This window comes from Bos taurus, chromosome 16, assembly GCF_002263795.3.
Source record: "Bos taurus isolate L1 Dominette 01449 registration number 42190680 breed Hereford chromosome 16, ARS-UCD2.0, whole genome shotgun sequence".
Lineage (NCBI taxonomy): Eukaryota > Metazoa > Chordata > Mammalia > Artiodactyla > Bovidae > Bos > Bos taurus.
In genome coordinates this window covers 50,325,882-50,341,319 of record NC_037343.1, presented here as the reverse complement: position 1 = coordinate 50,341,319, position 15,438 = coordinate 50,325,882, and the positions used below count along the sequence as shown (strand labels likewise).

The 15,438-nt window shown below is 61.5% G+C and overlaps 1 protein-coding gene across 1 annotated transcript; it reads right to left on the bottom strand.

Moving 5' to 3' along the window:
• Positions 1-108: 108 nt before the first annotated feature.
• Positions 109-1,668, bottom strand: HES5 (hes family bHLH transcription factor 5). The gene is made up of 3 exons (NM_001105467.1): positions 1,559-1,668; positions 1,302-1,467; positions 109-1,078 (listed from the first exon to the last, which is right to left on the bottom strand). Exons 1-3 carry the CDS (start codon positions 1,610-1,612, stop codon positions 801-803), a joined length of 498 nt encoding a protein of 165 aa, NP_001098937.1. The 5' UTR covers positions 1,613-1,668; the 3' UTR covers positions 109-800.
• Positions 1,669-15,438: the final 13,770 nt, after the last annotated feature.

Below are 15,438 nucleotides of genomic sequence, written 5' to 3'. Positions count from 1 at the left end.
CGCCCACCTGTGGCTGCATATATCACAATAGTGCCTACTCCTCTGCATCCCTGCCAACCCGCCTGCCTGGTGGCTACCAAGGACATGTGTGCGGCACAGAGACAGATCGCGAGAGGGCTGAACAATCAGATTTTATTATCAGTCTCCAGAACAGCCCTGTGGTTCCCACATGACCGAGAGTTCAAATTCTGAGTACAAAGTCGTGCCCACGTGCACCCACCCACACAGAAATCCTTTAAGGATCATGGCGGAGACCCCCACCCGCCCCACGCAGCCCACTGTGAGCCCCGACCAGACAACCAAGCAGATGTAGGGCCTTTTGGCCTGGCTCTGCCTAGCCCCACGCCCATCCTGGCTGACGCTCTCCTTCCTATGAGGATACACCTTGAGTTCCGCCTTCACAAAAGGCAAATGCGGCCGGCAGCACCGGATCTGAGAAAGCCCTCTACACACAGCTCGGGGCGCCGGCTGGCCGAGCCCCGCCATCTACAAATATCATAGAACCCCTGCAGTGGGGACTTCCCAGAAGTCACTTGCTGAAATGCAAACATAGAGCAACCCCATAGGGTCAGACATTTGGCAGAAGACGGGCCCGATTGTCCTAAATGACAAGGACTCTGCACGCATTCTCTGAGAATGACTCTCCTGCTGGCCGGCCAGCCTGGAGAGAGAGAGCCTTCCGGAGAAGGGGTGCATCCAAGCCTGAGGCCGCACAGCCGATGGGAAGGCTCTTCCCCTGCCAGAGGAACGCCCCGGCCCTCTTGTCCTCGGGGCTGGGCGGCCGCCTGCGGTCTCGCTGGTCACCAAGGCCGCCAGAGGCCACAGACGGGTTGTCGAGCAGCGGCGGCAGTGGCGGCCTTGGCCGGGGCAGGCGCAGGCGCGGGGCTGGGCGCCTTGGGCTCCTTGGCGGGCGCAGCGGTTGCGGCCGGGGGTCGCTGGAAATGGTACAGCAGCTTCATCTGCGTATCGCTGGCCGCGTGCAGCGTCAGGAACTGCACGGCCTCCTGCAGGCACCACGAGTAGCCTTCGCTATAGTCCTGGTGCAAGCTCTTGGGGCCGGCGGCGGCGGCGGCGAAGGCTGCGGGGAGCGGGGACCGCGGTGAGCGGGGGCCGGGGCCCGGGGACAGCGGTGAGCAGGGACCGCGGTGAGCCGGGGCGCGGGGAGCGGGGGATTGGGCAACGGGACTGGGGGCGCAGGGAGGTGGGCAGCGATGAGCAGGGCGCCGGTGAAAAGGGTCAGGGAGCGCGGGGCGGCGGTGAGCCGGTCGCGCGGCCCGACTCCTGGACGCAGGGCGGCTCACCTTTGCTGTGTTTCAGGTAACTGACGGCCATCTCCAGGATGTCGGCCTTCTCCAGCTTGGAGTTGGGCTGGTGGCGCGCGAACTCCTGCTCCAGCAGCAGCTTCAACTGCTCGATGCTGCTGTTGATGCGGTCGCGGCGCATCTTCTCCACCACCGGTTTTCGCAGCTGCAGGCGGGAGGAGGGGGCGTCAGCCGGGCTCGGGCCACGCCAGCGCAGGGGTCGCGGGGACCGCGCGCCAGACCGGCCGCGCACTTACTCGGTTTTTCTCTTTGGGGCTGAGCAGCTCCACGGCCACGGTGCTGGGAGCCATGCCTGGCGCGGGGAGAGGCGAGGTGGCAAGGCGGCAGGGAGCGGAGCTGGCGCGTCCCGGGCTGGCGCGGATCCCGGCCCCTATATAGGCGCGGGCGGCGGGCTGGCGCCTGGGGCCCGGGTGCCGCGGCCGTTCCCACACTCCGCGGCCAATGACGGCGCGGGCCGCACAAAGGCGCCGGCCCATTAGCGCACGCTAAATTGCCTGTGAATTGGCGCGGGCACAATGGGCGCTCCCCGAGGAGCAGGTGGGCCGCGCGGCACAATGTCCGGGCTGTGGGAACGCGCTCGCCCTCATTAGCATCCCGGGGCCTGATGCTGGGAGCCCCGCGCCTCAATATGCTGCCTTTTCCCAGGCCGCAGGGACGAGGGCGGGGGGCAGGAAGGAGCGGCGCCCTCCCCGCCCCTCGCCTCCCCAGTCCCCCTCTCTGCTTACAGCCCCCTCCCCAGCGACTCCGCGCTGCTGGCTTGCAGAGGACAGGAGCGCAGATACGGAGAGAGCTCTAGAATGTACAAGTGCGGCAGCTTCCAGAGGGATGGACACCCTCCCAAGCAGGGACCTGCTGCCCTCAGGGGAGGGGTAACGGAGGAAGCAGATACAGCCACCTCCCTCTGCTCAGGTGGAAGGGGGGCTCTCAGCATCAGACCTACTGGCATATGTGGCAAGTCCCCAGGCTGTCACCTGGGACATGTGACTTAAGAGCTGGAAAATGGGCCGCTGCACCTCCTAGGCTGGGCTTTGGGTAGCTTTAGGGAGCCAGAGTCCCTGAGATGCCTTCCAGGAGCTTCTGCGCCCCCTCCTCTGGGGAGCTAAGGCTTATCAGGCTGTAGCATCTGGGGTGCTCTGAACCAACAGGTGGCCAGCGTGGCCCCACCCCACCCCCATCTGGCTGGCCGTCACAGTGGCTCCAGGCATGCTCCTTACAGGTGTGTGGTCACTGCTCCTGTGGGACGGGGGGAAAGCCTCAGCCACGTGCTGTCCTATTTCAGCCCTGGGGGCACCTATAAGGTCTGCTGTCCTTAAGCACTTTGCCAGTGGTGGGGAAGGGGTGCCAGGAGGCAGATATGAGGCCCCGGCCTGGAGCTCACACAAATGCTGTACCAGCTCAGACCCACTAGCGGAACCGCTGATCCTGGTCCCTGGTCAGCCCAGCTGAGGGCCAGTGACAACTTGGGGGCCAGCCCCACCCTGGGTCCTAGGGGAGTGGCTGCTTGGAGCACCCCTCCACCCAGAATAGTCACTGTCCTCTGATTCTCTGCAGCCAGGAATCCCGTTCTGTAGGGACTGAGCAAGGGGGTGGGGCTGGGCCTGCCTTCTAGGGGCAGGGCAGGATCCAAGAAGGTCTAAGGGGGAGCAGGGCTTCAGTCCTGGGAGCCAGCAGTTGGCATCAGGGCACATTAGCTGGAGTTCAAATCCAGGAGCACAGTTCCCTGGACAGCAGCCACCTCTGAGTGCGGCTGGGAATCGCAGGGCCCTAACAAAGGTCTTGGCAGGGACTCGCAGCTTTGAGTGGCCTGCTTGGTGGACCTGCTCAAGAAGTACGTAGCACAGGAAGCCTTTGGTGACCCAGAGAGGGCCCTGTCTAGGAAGCAGGAAGATAGTGGGCAGGCTTGGCTTGGAGTCAGCCCAAGACAGCCCTGAGAGCCCCTGGTCACCCCTGGGATGGATTAGGTGAGGGGCTCTGGGGGTGGAAATGTCAGATGACTTTGGATCGAGATAGAAGGCAGCCCACCTTCACCCTTTGGCACTTGCTTCTCCCCTGAAGCACCTCTCCTGAAGGGGACACAGGCCCAGGTTGGCTGTGGGACGCAGGTGACCCTGAGGTTCCTGCCTTGGGCCTGGGCTCCTCTTTGAGCAGGGGGACCCCTGCCACAGATATCTGGCCATATCTGGTTGATGCCAAAGGGCAGAGGGTACCTGGGCAAAATGGGGGTGGGTGTGCGGAGGACAGAGGCTCTGTGCTTTGCTCCACAGTCCATCTGGCAGCTCCCACAGGCTACAAGGGGGACCTGGTGACGCTCAGCCAAAGTAGGGCTTGTGCTGGGCAGCTGGCCTGCTTATGGACTCCCTGGGGGCCAGGCTGTGGGTGGAGAGCAGAGTGGCTGAGTCTCCTGTGTCCCCATTCCCACACCCTGCCAACCCAGCACCCGGTGCCAAGGAGGAGCTTGGTCAGGAAAAGGGAACGCAGGAGTAAGGGGTGGGCTGTGGCTGCAGCCCCCACCTGAGCCCACATATGCCTGACTGTCCGGCTGCTGGCAGTGGCGCCCCAGAGTCCTGCCCAGAACTGAGAGCAGCACCCAAGCTGGGACCTGTCCCCTGCCTCCTGGCTTTGGAGGGGCAGTTGTCTGGGGGTGTGTGCCCTGCCCTGGCTGCCTCCCCTGAGCCAGCTTTTGGCCCAGAGGAGACACGTGCCAGCAGAAGTGGTCCGGCCCCCACCACCCCAACTGTATGCCCACCTGCAGTGGGCCGGGGTGGAGGTGAGGGTGGCGGGTGGTCTGTGGGGGAGATGCCTCCTCCCTCCCTCCACCCCCTCCCCCTGACAGGAGCAGCTTTGATCCAATTTTGAGTTGTGGGAAATATGAAATGAATGGTGTTAAATCTCAGCCCGGCCGGATGAAAGGCTCGCTGGCTCCCTCCCCGCGTGTGGGCCAGATGGCAGTGCGGCCTCCGAGGCACACGCCTGGCCTTTGTGGGCCGCTTAACACTGTGAATGGGGCCAAAGTGTGGGAAAGTCGCTGGGCTCCCGGCTCACACGTCTGAGGTGAGTGGCCCAGCAGCCTGGGGGGGCTGCCGAGGAGGGAGGGTTTGGGGGCAGGGGGAGAACCCAGGGCTGCTCCTGGCTGGCAGTCTTAGCGCAGAGGCAGCCCAGGGTGTGGAGGGGATCAGATCCTTTGCCTCGGCAGCCCCCAGCAGCTGGGGAGGAGAGAGGGGAGCGTGTCTTGCCGCCATCCTGGAGAGCTCACTAAGTCTGGGGTGGGGTGTCTGGGAACAACCACTGAGGCACCTTGCTGTGGATATGGAGGCTCAGGCCAAACACACTAGCTGGGTGTGATTATGTTAGAATTCGGTAATCTAGGACCACAACCCATTTCTAAGTAACCCACACCCCAAGTCCACCCCTCCCAGGCTGACTGCAAAGCCAAGAGCACCATGGTGGGGGGGGGGGGGCGGCGCGTGCTCCAGAGGCATCTGCTCCCCGTATCCAGGGAGGTCTTCTTGTTGGGAGGGCAAATGGTGCAAGTGGTGTGGAAAACAGTGTGGCTGTTCCTCCAAAGTTAAACAGAATCACCACGTGACCCCGCAATTCCACTCGTGCTCTGTACCCAAAATAATAGAAAGCAGGGTCTCAAGGAAACCCTTTGAAACATGTTCACGGCAGCATGTTCACAGTTGCCAAGAGGCAGAAACAACCTGTGTCCATCAGTGGGTGAACGGGTAAGCAAAATGTGATTCATCTGTATGACAGAATATGGTCCGGCCTGAAACAGGGAGGAGGTCCTGACACCTGTTCCAACGCGGATGGACCTTAGGACACGAAGCTCAGTGAAATAAACCAGACACAGGAGGACACATCCTATGTGATTCCACGTCTCTGAGGTCTCTGGAGGAGTCAAAGACACACAGGCCAAAGCAGGAGCATGGGAGTCGGGGGAGGGGGAAGGTGTGGGGATTGAGTGAGTGATGAGGACAGAGCTTTGATCTGGGAAGGTGAGACCATTCTGGAGACATAAACAATGTGAATGTGCTCAACGGCACTGAGCTGTGCACTTGAAAATGGTTGAGACAGTACTCCACTGTTACGTGTGTTTCACCACAGTTTAAAAACATATATAAACAAGGAGGACTGCTTGAAGAAGAGCCACACATTCACTCCTGCCCAGCCTTGCATTTGGCCCCAGGCGACTCTGCCCCGGACCTCCCAGTGCCCTGCAGGCAGGACTGGTCTGGAGGGGACACTGCCATACCCACTGGCCTCTGCCCAGCTCCAGACTGCCCTTCCACCCTGCCTGGGGCCAGATTCCCTAACAGGTTGTGCCGTCCACAGGGCTGTATGAAGCCCCAGTGTCTCAGGTACAGGAGGGTTTCCTCCTTGGCATGTGGGGCGTGGGCAGGCTGGGGCAGGTAAGGAACAAGGCTGGTCTTCTGGGAAAGCAGGGATTCCACTATCCACAATGGTGCCCCCACATCCAGGGCCACCACAAGGACCCCAGGCTGTGCACAGGGCAGAGATGGGTGCCCCCGGGGTTGTTCTGTGCCATGGCCCTCGCCCTGGGCTCATCCAAATGCAGCAAGTGCTGTGCCCCCTCCTACTGCCTAGTGGCTTCCAGCGAGTCCCTGGCCAGCCCTCCATCACCACCTGGACCACCTGCTGTGACCCCTGAGAGAGCACCCAGGACAGCAGGGAGGCGCCCAACTCATCTCCCCAGGTGTGAAGGGACAAGGCTGCCACTCAGAGTCACCCCCAGCCAGGCAGGCCCCTAGGGGCCCTCGATGGCCAGGGTCTACAGGCTGCTGAGTCTGTCTAGGGGTGGGGAGGGCATTGGGGTTTCTCTGTGGGGATCCAAGCAGTGCTCGATGGGGATAACAATTTCAGTTTTTCAGCATCTACTAAGCACCACACAAGGACTTCCAAGGGCTTCTTAGGACTGCCCAGGGAGGGGACTATCCCTTCCCTGTTTGACAGGTAGCAACCAGGGGGTCATAGAGGTTAAATGTTGCCCATGGTCCCATGAACTCAGAGACAGCTGACATGATGGTGACGGTGGTGAGTCCACGTTTTTGAGCATTTATTACTAGGTACGAGGCAGGGAGAGCCCATAGGCACATCGAGAGGTTGCTGAGGCCACACGGAGGATGAGGGTGGGAGCTGGGACATGGACCTGCAGAGATGGGGTTGGGGAGGGGAAGGAGTGCAGAGTCAGGGCTGGGGGCCCGGGGCCCGGACGTGAGTGGAGCCTGCTGTGGAGATGGGACTGGGGAGAGGCAACATACTTCCCCCTCCCTTACCCCCGGGTGTGTGCGAAGGGGCACATTGATCGCTCCCTGGATCCCCTGGCTGGAGCCACGCTCCAGATGGCGAGTGGCCAGAACTCTGGACAAAGGGCGGCCGCAGCTCCCAGGCAGGCTGCGAGGCACGCGGGCTGCCTTTGTGGCTTGAAGGTGGAGGGTCGGGAGTGTGGGAACCTCTGGCTGCATGGCCGCACTGCACTGCAGTGGAGGCGCTCTGGGGGAGGAGTGCTCTGGGGTGCGGGAGCACTCGGCCCTCCACTGTCTGCTCTCTTCCACCCTAGCTCCCCGCACCCCCAGAACCAGACCAGAGAACTGGATGTGAGAGGAAGCTCTTCTCCCCTCTGCCCACTGTGGATGCTTCCCTCTCCTTCCCTGGGAGGAGACACCTGGATGATGTACCTGGCCTGAGAGGGGACTGAGGCCTGGCCCCTGTCCTGGGGCTGGAGCGGGGCTAAAATTGGGGCTGGGAGACCTTACACGTAGGAGGTCACTTTGAGGGAGTAGTTAGCCTACCATGGAGTTACAAGGAAGAAAGAATGTCTACCTGACATTAGCAGAGAGGTTGGGGGAAGCTTCCCAAATGCTGACAGTTTGGGGCCAGAAACTTAGTTTTTCTTCTGTCTGCTTTCTTCAGATTTTCTGGAAGGAGCATCAGCTGCTTGTATAATTTCTAAATGGGCACATTTAGGCTCACTCACGGAGAAGGCAATGGCACTCCACTCCAGTACTCTTGCCTGGAAAATCCCATGGACGGAGGAGCCTGGTAGGCTGCAGTCCATGGGGTCGCTAAGAGTCGGACACGACTGAGCGACTTCACTTTCACTTTTCACTTTCATGCATTGGAGAAGGATATGGCAACCCACTCCAGTGTTCTTGCCTGGAGAATCCCAGGGACGGTGGAGCCTGGTGGGCTGTCGTCTCTGGGTCGCACAGAGTCGGACACAACTGAATCAACTTAGCAGCAGCAGCAGCAGCAGCAGGCTCACTCATGGACCCAGGGAGCATGGGGAGTCTTGGGGAAAGCTTGAGACACTGACATTTTTCAGAAGAGCCCTGGATTTAGAGGGCTGAAGAGAAAGGTGGGGATACCAAGGGAGGACTTTCTGGAGGAGGCGGTGCCCAAGGAGGTCCTTGAAGGGAGACTAGCTGTGTGCCTGGTAAGGAATTCTGAGAAGCTCTATCTAGGTAAAGAGATTGGGGGGATACAGACTTGGGGGTGAGCAAGGCAGGGATGGGTAGTCTCCAGGTCCGGCTGGAGGAGGCTTCCCCATGTGTGTGCCATGCATGTGTGCCCTGGCATGTACACCATGGATGTGCACCCATGCCTGGGCTCTGGAGGTAAAGGGCCTGGCACTGCCCCCAGCCCCTCAGCTTGGCTTGCTTCCCTTGGTAGGTCAGCGTGTGTACGCACCTCAGGCGTCCTCTCCTCCCTCCTGCAGCCTGGCATTAGGGGCCCCAACTGGAGGAGGACCCGAGTTGGGCTGGATGCTACTCTGGGCGCCCCCTCCTGAAGCAGGTGAACTCGGGGCCCTGGGTGGGTGTGGGAAGACCTTGTCTCTTAGCAGCCCCCATCCTCACTGTCTGGGGGTCAGTGCCCTCCCCAGGGCGGCACCACGGCTCAGCCAGGCCTCCGGCAACATTTAGAGGCAGGAAAGATTATCCCCATCTCACAGGGGAAACTGAGGAGTTGAGAGTGCCATGGTCCACCACCACCCTACCTGGGGCTGGGCTGTGGTGCCGGGCCACATGGCGGGTCAGTCAGCCCCCCGAGCCCAGAGGGGCTGAGGGTTCAGGGTGTCTGGGGAGGGGCCTCTCCCCAAGCACTACACTCAGAGCTGAGGACCAGCGCTCCTGGGTTATGTTGGACCCGGGAGGTGGACCGGAAGTCCGGGGATGGCAGGTGAGGGGATGTTTTCAAACAGCAGGAAACCCGAGGCCCGGGGTGGAGGGGGCGCACAGATGCCTCCTCCTGTCCCTCAGCCTGCAGCCCCCATAGTAGAGGCCAGGTTTCAGAAAGGGGGCCCCCAGCCCTCTCCCCAGGGCAGTTGGGGTTCCACAGACAGCTTCTTGGCCAATTCTGGGTGCTGCTGGGCGGGGATTCCAGGGGTTACCCTCTTCTGCTCCAGGACAGAAAGCAGGCTGCAGGGGGTGATTCGGGAAGTGGGGTGGTCTGCCATACTCTCTCCACAGCTCCTCCTCCAGTCAACCTGGAGGCCGGGCCACTCCAGCTCACAGGGCACTAAAGTAAAGCTGGCATTTCCTGAGCGCCCACCGCGCGCCGAGCCAGAGGAGAGGCTTGGTGTCTGACTCTGGGATCCAAGGATGATTATTATCATGTCCATTGCACAGATGAGGAAACTGAGGCTTCGAAAGAGGAGGGGTCTGGCCGAAAGCCGCAGACCGAGCCAGACAGCTGGGGCCCTGCAGCTCCTCCTGCCCGGAGGTGAGAGGAGGTGGCAGCTCCAGGGGCTGAAGCAGGGGCTGGCGGCTTTGTCTTCTGCGCTCCTCTCTACCCAACCTTCGCTCCCGCTAGTTTTGTTCCTGTGCCCTAAGGCTGCAGAGCCCCTCCCCGAGCCTGCGTCTGGGGGTCAGGCTCTCAGCCCGTGCCTTGCAGCTTCTCCCCAGGCTCAAAGTTCTCCAGGCTGGGTGCCCAGAGACCCACTGAAACCCCCATCCAAAGTGGGGTGGTTTCCAGGGGCACCATTAGGGGCACAGACAATGCCCTTCTCGGCCCTCACCCCAGGTGCTGGGTGGGACCAAGTTGCCCATCCCGTGGTGGGGCAACTCTGCAGCCAGCCCCCAGTTTCTGGGGTCTGTACTGCCCCTGCCTGTGTAGACACAGACCCCCCCCCCCCCGCCCCCCGCAGAAGATGGTCTCCTTCCCTTTGGCATTTCAGTAGTACACTGAGGGGAGCTGGTTTTGGGGGAGGAGGGACTGGGCGGGATGGGCACAGGGTGTGTCCAGGCTGAGGCTGGGCTCTGCTCTTGCCTTCTGTGCCTTGATTTACCTGTGTAGGATGGGCTTTCTCTGCCAAGACCACCTGAGGCAGGGGTTGCTGGAGCTAACTGAGGGTGGCCAAAGGGGCTGGGCCAGGTCATAAACCTGATAACTGGATCATATTCTGGGATCCCGGAGCTTGGACCCTCCCCAGAAGTTGCCCTTGGATGGCTGCCTGGCCTCCCCCACCCCTTACCCCTTTCTCTCATCTCATCAAGGTTATGCTCTATCCTGGGGTTGAAGCAAGGTATCCATAGATCTGAGGGACCCCTGCATTCCATGAGGGGGTGAGGGGTCAGCCAGGGACTGTAGACTTGGGGACCCCCCTCAGATTTTGCGGACCAAACAGGCCCCAGGTTCCCAAAAGAGCTGCGCTGCAGGCTTGGCAGACAGGAGCACAGACCCCGGGCTCCATCAGCCCCTACTTCCTGGGCTTCAGTTTTCCAGGTCTAAGGTGGTGGTGGTGGCGGGGAGGGCGGGGGCGCAGGGGAGTGGCCACAGGGACGCGCGGAGGTGGGCGGTGGGAAAGCGCGGGAGCCGCGCGTCTCACGGCGCCTTGGGATTAGGGGCCGCGCGGGCCCACGTGGCCGCGCCCCGCCCCCGCCCCGCGAGGCCAGGGCAGGGCCAGGTCGCTGTCCCCAGCTGGTTAAAAACCCCGCGGTGTCAGAGAGCAGCTCGTTCCCAACCTCTGAAAGGCAGACAAGCCCTTTATTGCTCTATTATAACGCGGAGCCAGATGGTCTTTTGGGAGTTGCCCCCCCTCGCCCCCCGCGGCCGCCCTCATTCATTCAGGGGCAGACCCCGGCGTTAATGCCGCCGGGAGGCTGGGGGCAGGGGAGCAGGCACGCTTCCGCCGCCGCCGCGCAGTGTGGGAACCGCCAGGCAGTGCGGACCCACAGCCCGCCCGCGGGGAGGGCACGGATGGGCACGCACGGAGCTCCCGCGGGGCTGCCCGCGCCCGTGGAGAGCTCGCGGGCCGGGCGGGGCGGGAGGACTCCTGGCGGCCCTCACCGGGTAGCCTGAACCCTACCGTGCCTCGGTCTCTTCATCTGTAAAGCAGGGAGGATGCCTGCGCCCACCTACTAGGTTTTGGAGTGCTGGGTAGGGGCGGGCCGCGGCCCTCCGCCATTTTCATGCCTTCCGGGAAGAGCGCTGTTACATGTTTAAATCCTTGAAAAAAACATCCAAAGAAGAAAAATATTTTGAGACACGTGAAAATGAGAGGGGGTTGAAATTTCAGCATCCAGAAATAAAATATTACTGGACCACAGCCAGACCATCCCTCTGCTATTAATATGAGGAGTGCTGTTCTGGATGGAGGCAGACCCGAGTGCGTGAACCACAGGCCCCTAAACCCTGACATATTTACTGTAGGGCAGGTTCGCTGTCCTGCAGTCAGGAACGGCACCCACCACACCATCGGTGTGTTAACTGCTATCCTTACCACCCCCCACCCCCAGCTCAGGGATAGGTCTTGCCCCCGCCCCATCCCTTTTGCTTCTGGGGCTGGTGTGGGAGCTCCACTCAGAGGGGACACCTTGCTGAGGTGAAGGTTTTCATGGCCACTCTGCGTGCCAGGTTCCTCAGTCCATGGGATTCTCCAGGCAAGAATACTAGAGTGGGTTGCCATGCACTCCTCTAGGGGATTTTCCTGATTCAGGGATCACCCCAGGGATCGAATTCCAGTCTCTTAAGTCTTCCGCACTGGCAGATTCTTTACCACTAGTGCCACCTGGGAAGCCCTCATGCCCATTGTACAGGTAAGCACACTGAGGCCCAGTTTGTGGCTGAGACCAGACTGGACCCTGGGTTAGGGCAGATGGGGCAGCATAAAGCACCATGGTGGTCACTCAGCTCCTAGACCCCACCTGCATGTCTTCCACTGCCCGGGGAGGATCTTCCCCTTCACACCCGTTGGGAGGGGTCCATGCCCCAGCACAGGTGCTGTTGTGCACCACAGAGAAGATCCAGCTCCACCCACCCCCCCTTCCCGGGCTAAGGTTAATTCTCACATGGCTGCTCCGTGGGCTCATTGGCTGGCTTGTCCAACCCCTTCCTCCACCAGCAGTCCAGCTCTGGGCCTCGGTGTCCCCACTGATGGTTGGATTGGTCTTGCTGATCTGTAAGGCGCTCCCCTGCCTTGTGCTTAGGTCACTGGGGGCTTGAGGGATGGGAAATACAAGGGGCAACAGCTCAGAGGAAGGGGGCTTTAGGCAGGCCCACTGGGGCCTGCCTGCTGTTGGATCAATTATGGGGGGATGCCAAGGAGACCTGCAGTTCTGGGGCACTGAGTTTGGAAATCCTTTCTCTTTGCCTCACTCAGCTGACCTATCCCCATTCCCTTGTCCTGTGATGGCTGAAAGGAGAAAAGAATCCAGCTCTGCAGGTATGGTCCCAGCCGGGACCCTCTGCTCCCAGGTATTATGGGGATCACAGATGTGAGGCTCCACATCCTTCTTGGTCATTCCTCCGTGATCCCTGGACCCTCAGTTCCTTCCCAACCTCCCCCCCAACAAGATCCCTGCCCTGATGCCAAACTACTACATCAGCATTCCCTGTGGGTACCTGCTGGCTCCCACCTCCTGCAGACCCCACGTTATAACTGGCACTCAGAGTCCAATGCCAGGGGCTCCAGGCTTCCAGCCCATTTAGGGGACCTCTCAGTGAGGCTCAGCAGTGGTCCAGGGCACACTTGGTGCTCCCTGAGCCACTGGGCTGGGGAGTCTCCTTGGACCCACTTAGTGGGGCAGGGGACACGATGCCTGGTTCACAGGTGAAAGCAAGTGTGGCCAAACCAGTCTTGGGCTCCTGGCCAGCCAAAAGCTTAGGGGAGGGGGCAAGATCAAGCCTGCCCACCCCCAGCTACTTAAAGTGGTGGTTAAATGCCAGGCAGGGTGCCCAGAGCCTGGCCATGGGGTCTCCACTCAGATAGAGGTGAGGGCTCCCTTCTCTGGTTTGCCCAGGTCTGGCAGTGACCCCATCTTCGGTGTCCCACCTCTAGCCTCTGGGACTCAAGACGGCTCCTGGGCTCAACCACAGGTGTCCAGCAGGCGACCCCCTGGGTTCACCCAGTAGCTCTGGGCCCCATGGGGCAGCTGCCATCTAACCTGGAGCTCCTCGGTTTCCCTGCGTATGGAACAAGACAGGAGAACCCCAGTGGTCTTGCTGGCCCTGTGGACCCCTTTCGTCGGATGCTACTTGAGAAAGCCGGGGGGCCTGTGGACAGGGAGCCTGTGCTGCCCAAGGCTGATGCCGGCTCTTGGCTCTGGGGCTTTTTCTGAGCAGCCGCCCCGCAGCCCTGCCCACCCCCAGTCCGCGGGAATTTGGGCGGGAGGCCCACTCCGGGTGGCTTCCCACACCCCGCCCCCTGCTGGGGACATTCATCTGGCACAAAAGGCGCGTGCCCGGCGACAAACTCATTCACACGGGCTGCCGGGCTTTGTGTGCGGGGCTGCGGACCCAGAGGCCATCTGGGGAGCAGTCGTCCCAGCAGGGCGGGGCCCCGGGCTGCCTTTGAAGGTTGAGGAAGCAGCAGTGGCTGGAAGGCCACACATCTGGCCTGGCATCACCTTCCTGTCCCACAGCCCCCAGGGTGTCCCATGCACGCCCCAGCCTGGCACTGCTAGGGTGACGAGGGGGTAAGGGGGACGCCTGCCTCCCCTCCCCAGCCGTTAGGATTGCTACCCCTTGGATGCACACATCAGAGAGCCTCTGGGGGCAGCATGGCCTCAGGACAGGGCTGTGGGCTCAGGACTCAAACCCAGGCACTGCGACTACTACTACCACTTAGTAGTAGACCTCAGTTTCTTCATCTGTAAAATGGGGCTAACAACAGTCCACCGCAGGACCATGCTGAGGACAAAGGGAGGGGATAAAGGCAGAGAATTCAGGTGGCCATGCAGGCGCTGCTGGTACTAATGCTTTTGTTTCCACCCACCCCACTTGGTTCCATTTCTTGGGTTGGTGATCCCTGTCTACATCTGGGCTGCGTGAAAGCCACCTGATGGAACAGGAAAAGGCTGGGTGCAGGGCCAAGGAGCACCCAGGACGATGTGACCTCAGCAGTGGCGGGGCTGGTCTGTCCTCTGTCCAGTAGAGCACAGGTGGGCCTGCCTTCCTCTCAGGATTCCAAGCAATTCCAGGGAGAAGCCGCATGTCCTGCTTGGTCTGCATGCCGTAGGCGCTAAGTAAGTGTGCTCCACTCTCCTCATTCAGGCCCCCTGACCTCCACCCTGGGCCTGCCCTGAGTCAGCCCAGGGTGGGCACAGCCCCAAGCATACCCTTCTGCTGACCAGCCCCTGAAGGGCTAGGGACCTGGACAATCTGAGGGGAGAGCCCTGAGGGGCAGGGTGGGGGGCTCCCTGAAAACCCCACCTCATGTGGCAGGCAGTTCTGAACTTGGCAGCTGGACGGCTGGGGGCAGGGAGAGGGGCATCAGGGTTTCCCCCACTCAGGGATCCTTCCTGTCCAAGGGGCTGTGGGGCCAGGGCTTGGCGGACAGGACCTCTGCGGAGGCGCCCTGCCCCCACCCCCGCCGGGAGGGATGTCCTTGAGAGGGTGTCCTGCAGGCCCCGAGATAATCCCTGCCTTTGAGAGGCTGTGAGAGGCTGGCCGCGGACTTTCCCACAGCCCCACATAAAGGCCGGCCGCCAGCTGCTCTCCCACAAAAGGCTCCCAGCCTTTCAGGGCCCGGCGGGTGGGGTGAGCAGAGGCGCAGTGCAGCCTACCTGGCCACCCCCAGGCAGAGCTTGCAACCATGGGGGCGGTGCCTGCCCACTGACCACCAGGGGCTGGGAGGTCCTTGTGGCTGGGCACTTGGGAGAGCCCTATGGGGCCACCCAGGCCAGCCACCCGCCCCCCTCCACCTCCCCCCGCTGGAAGCTGGCATGGTTCTTGGGCCTGTCACTCATTCTTGGCCTTCTTCCTTGGACCGGCACACTCCCGCTGCTGTGCCTGCCTCGCCACCAGCCTGCCCTCTCCCACTCTCCCACTGGCCTCAGATCACCATCACCCGCTGGCACGCTGCCTTGCTGCTCTCACCTCCTTTTTGCTTAGACACCTCACCTGCCCCAACCCCATTCTGCTACACCATGCAGGTGACAAGAGGGATAAATGGCGAAGGCAGAAGGCTGGGCGCAGCCTCCATCTTGACCTCAGCGTCCTCATCTGAGACGTAGGACAGCACTGCCACTTCCCTGGGCTGGTGTCAGAGCCCCCTAAATTCAGATGTTTCAAAATACCAAGTCCTGGAGGAAGCAGGGGGTGGGGTAAGGGAGGAGGGGAGGCAGGGTGCCTGGCCTCAGGAATTAACTGCCCAGTGCACATCAGACAAGGACCAGCCTTGGGAGGCCAGGGGAGCTTCCCAGAGGAGGTGGCAGGTGGAGGCTGGCTTCTCAAAAGCAGGGAGGAGTGTGGGAACTCTCGGGGGCAGAGGCAATGGCCTCTCAGTGCAGCCTAGCTGGTAGGACCCTTTTCTGATTCAGGCTGTATCTTCATGGGGCTCCACATTCTGGGCACCCTGCACCAATTGTCGCCCAGTGAGGATGGCCTTCTTCAGAAGGTCCCCTGTCTGGGAGAGCTCCTGGTCAGGTGTGAGCCACTGGAGAGGTTCATAGGAGGGACCAAATGTGTCACCGGTAGACAGCGACCAGAACGTGGCCAGTGGGGACGCCTGTCCTCAGTGTCCGGGAAGGAACTGATCCGTATGCCAAGACCCCAGGGAGGGACACTTTCTCTGGTCCTGAGTCCTACAAGGCTGCTGGCTGCTGGGGGCCGGGCCATGGGGCTTTGAGGACTGGTATCAGGAGCAGAGATAGCT

Coding starts and splice junctions, on each gene's coding strand:
- HES5 (NM_001105467.1), bottom strand. CDS start 1,612: ATGGCTCCCAGCACCGTGGCCGTGGAGCTGCTCAGCCCCAAAGAGAAA. Junction 1,468..1,558: donor GCCCCAAAGAGAAAAACCGA/GTAAGTGCGCGG, acceptor TCCCGCCTGCAG/CTGCGAAAACCGGTGGTGGA. Junction 1,079..1,301: donor TTACCTGAAACACAGCAAAG/GTGAGCCGCCCT, acceptor CGCTCCCCGCAG/CCTTCGCCGCCGCCGCCGCC.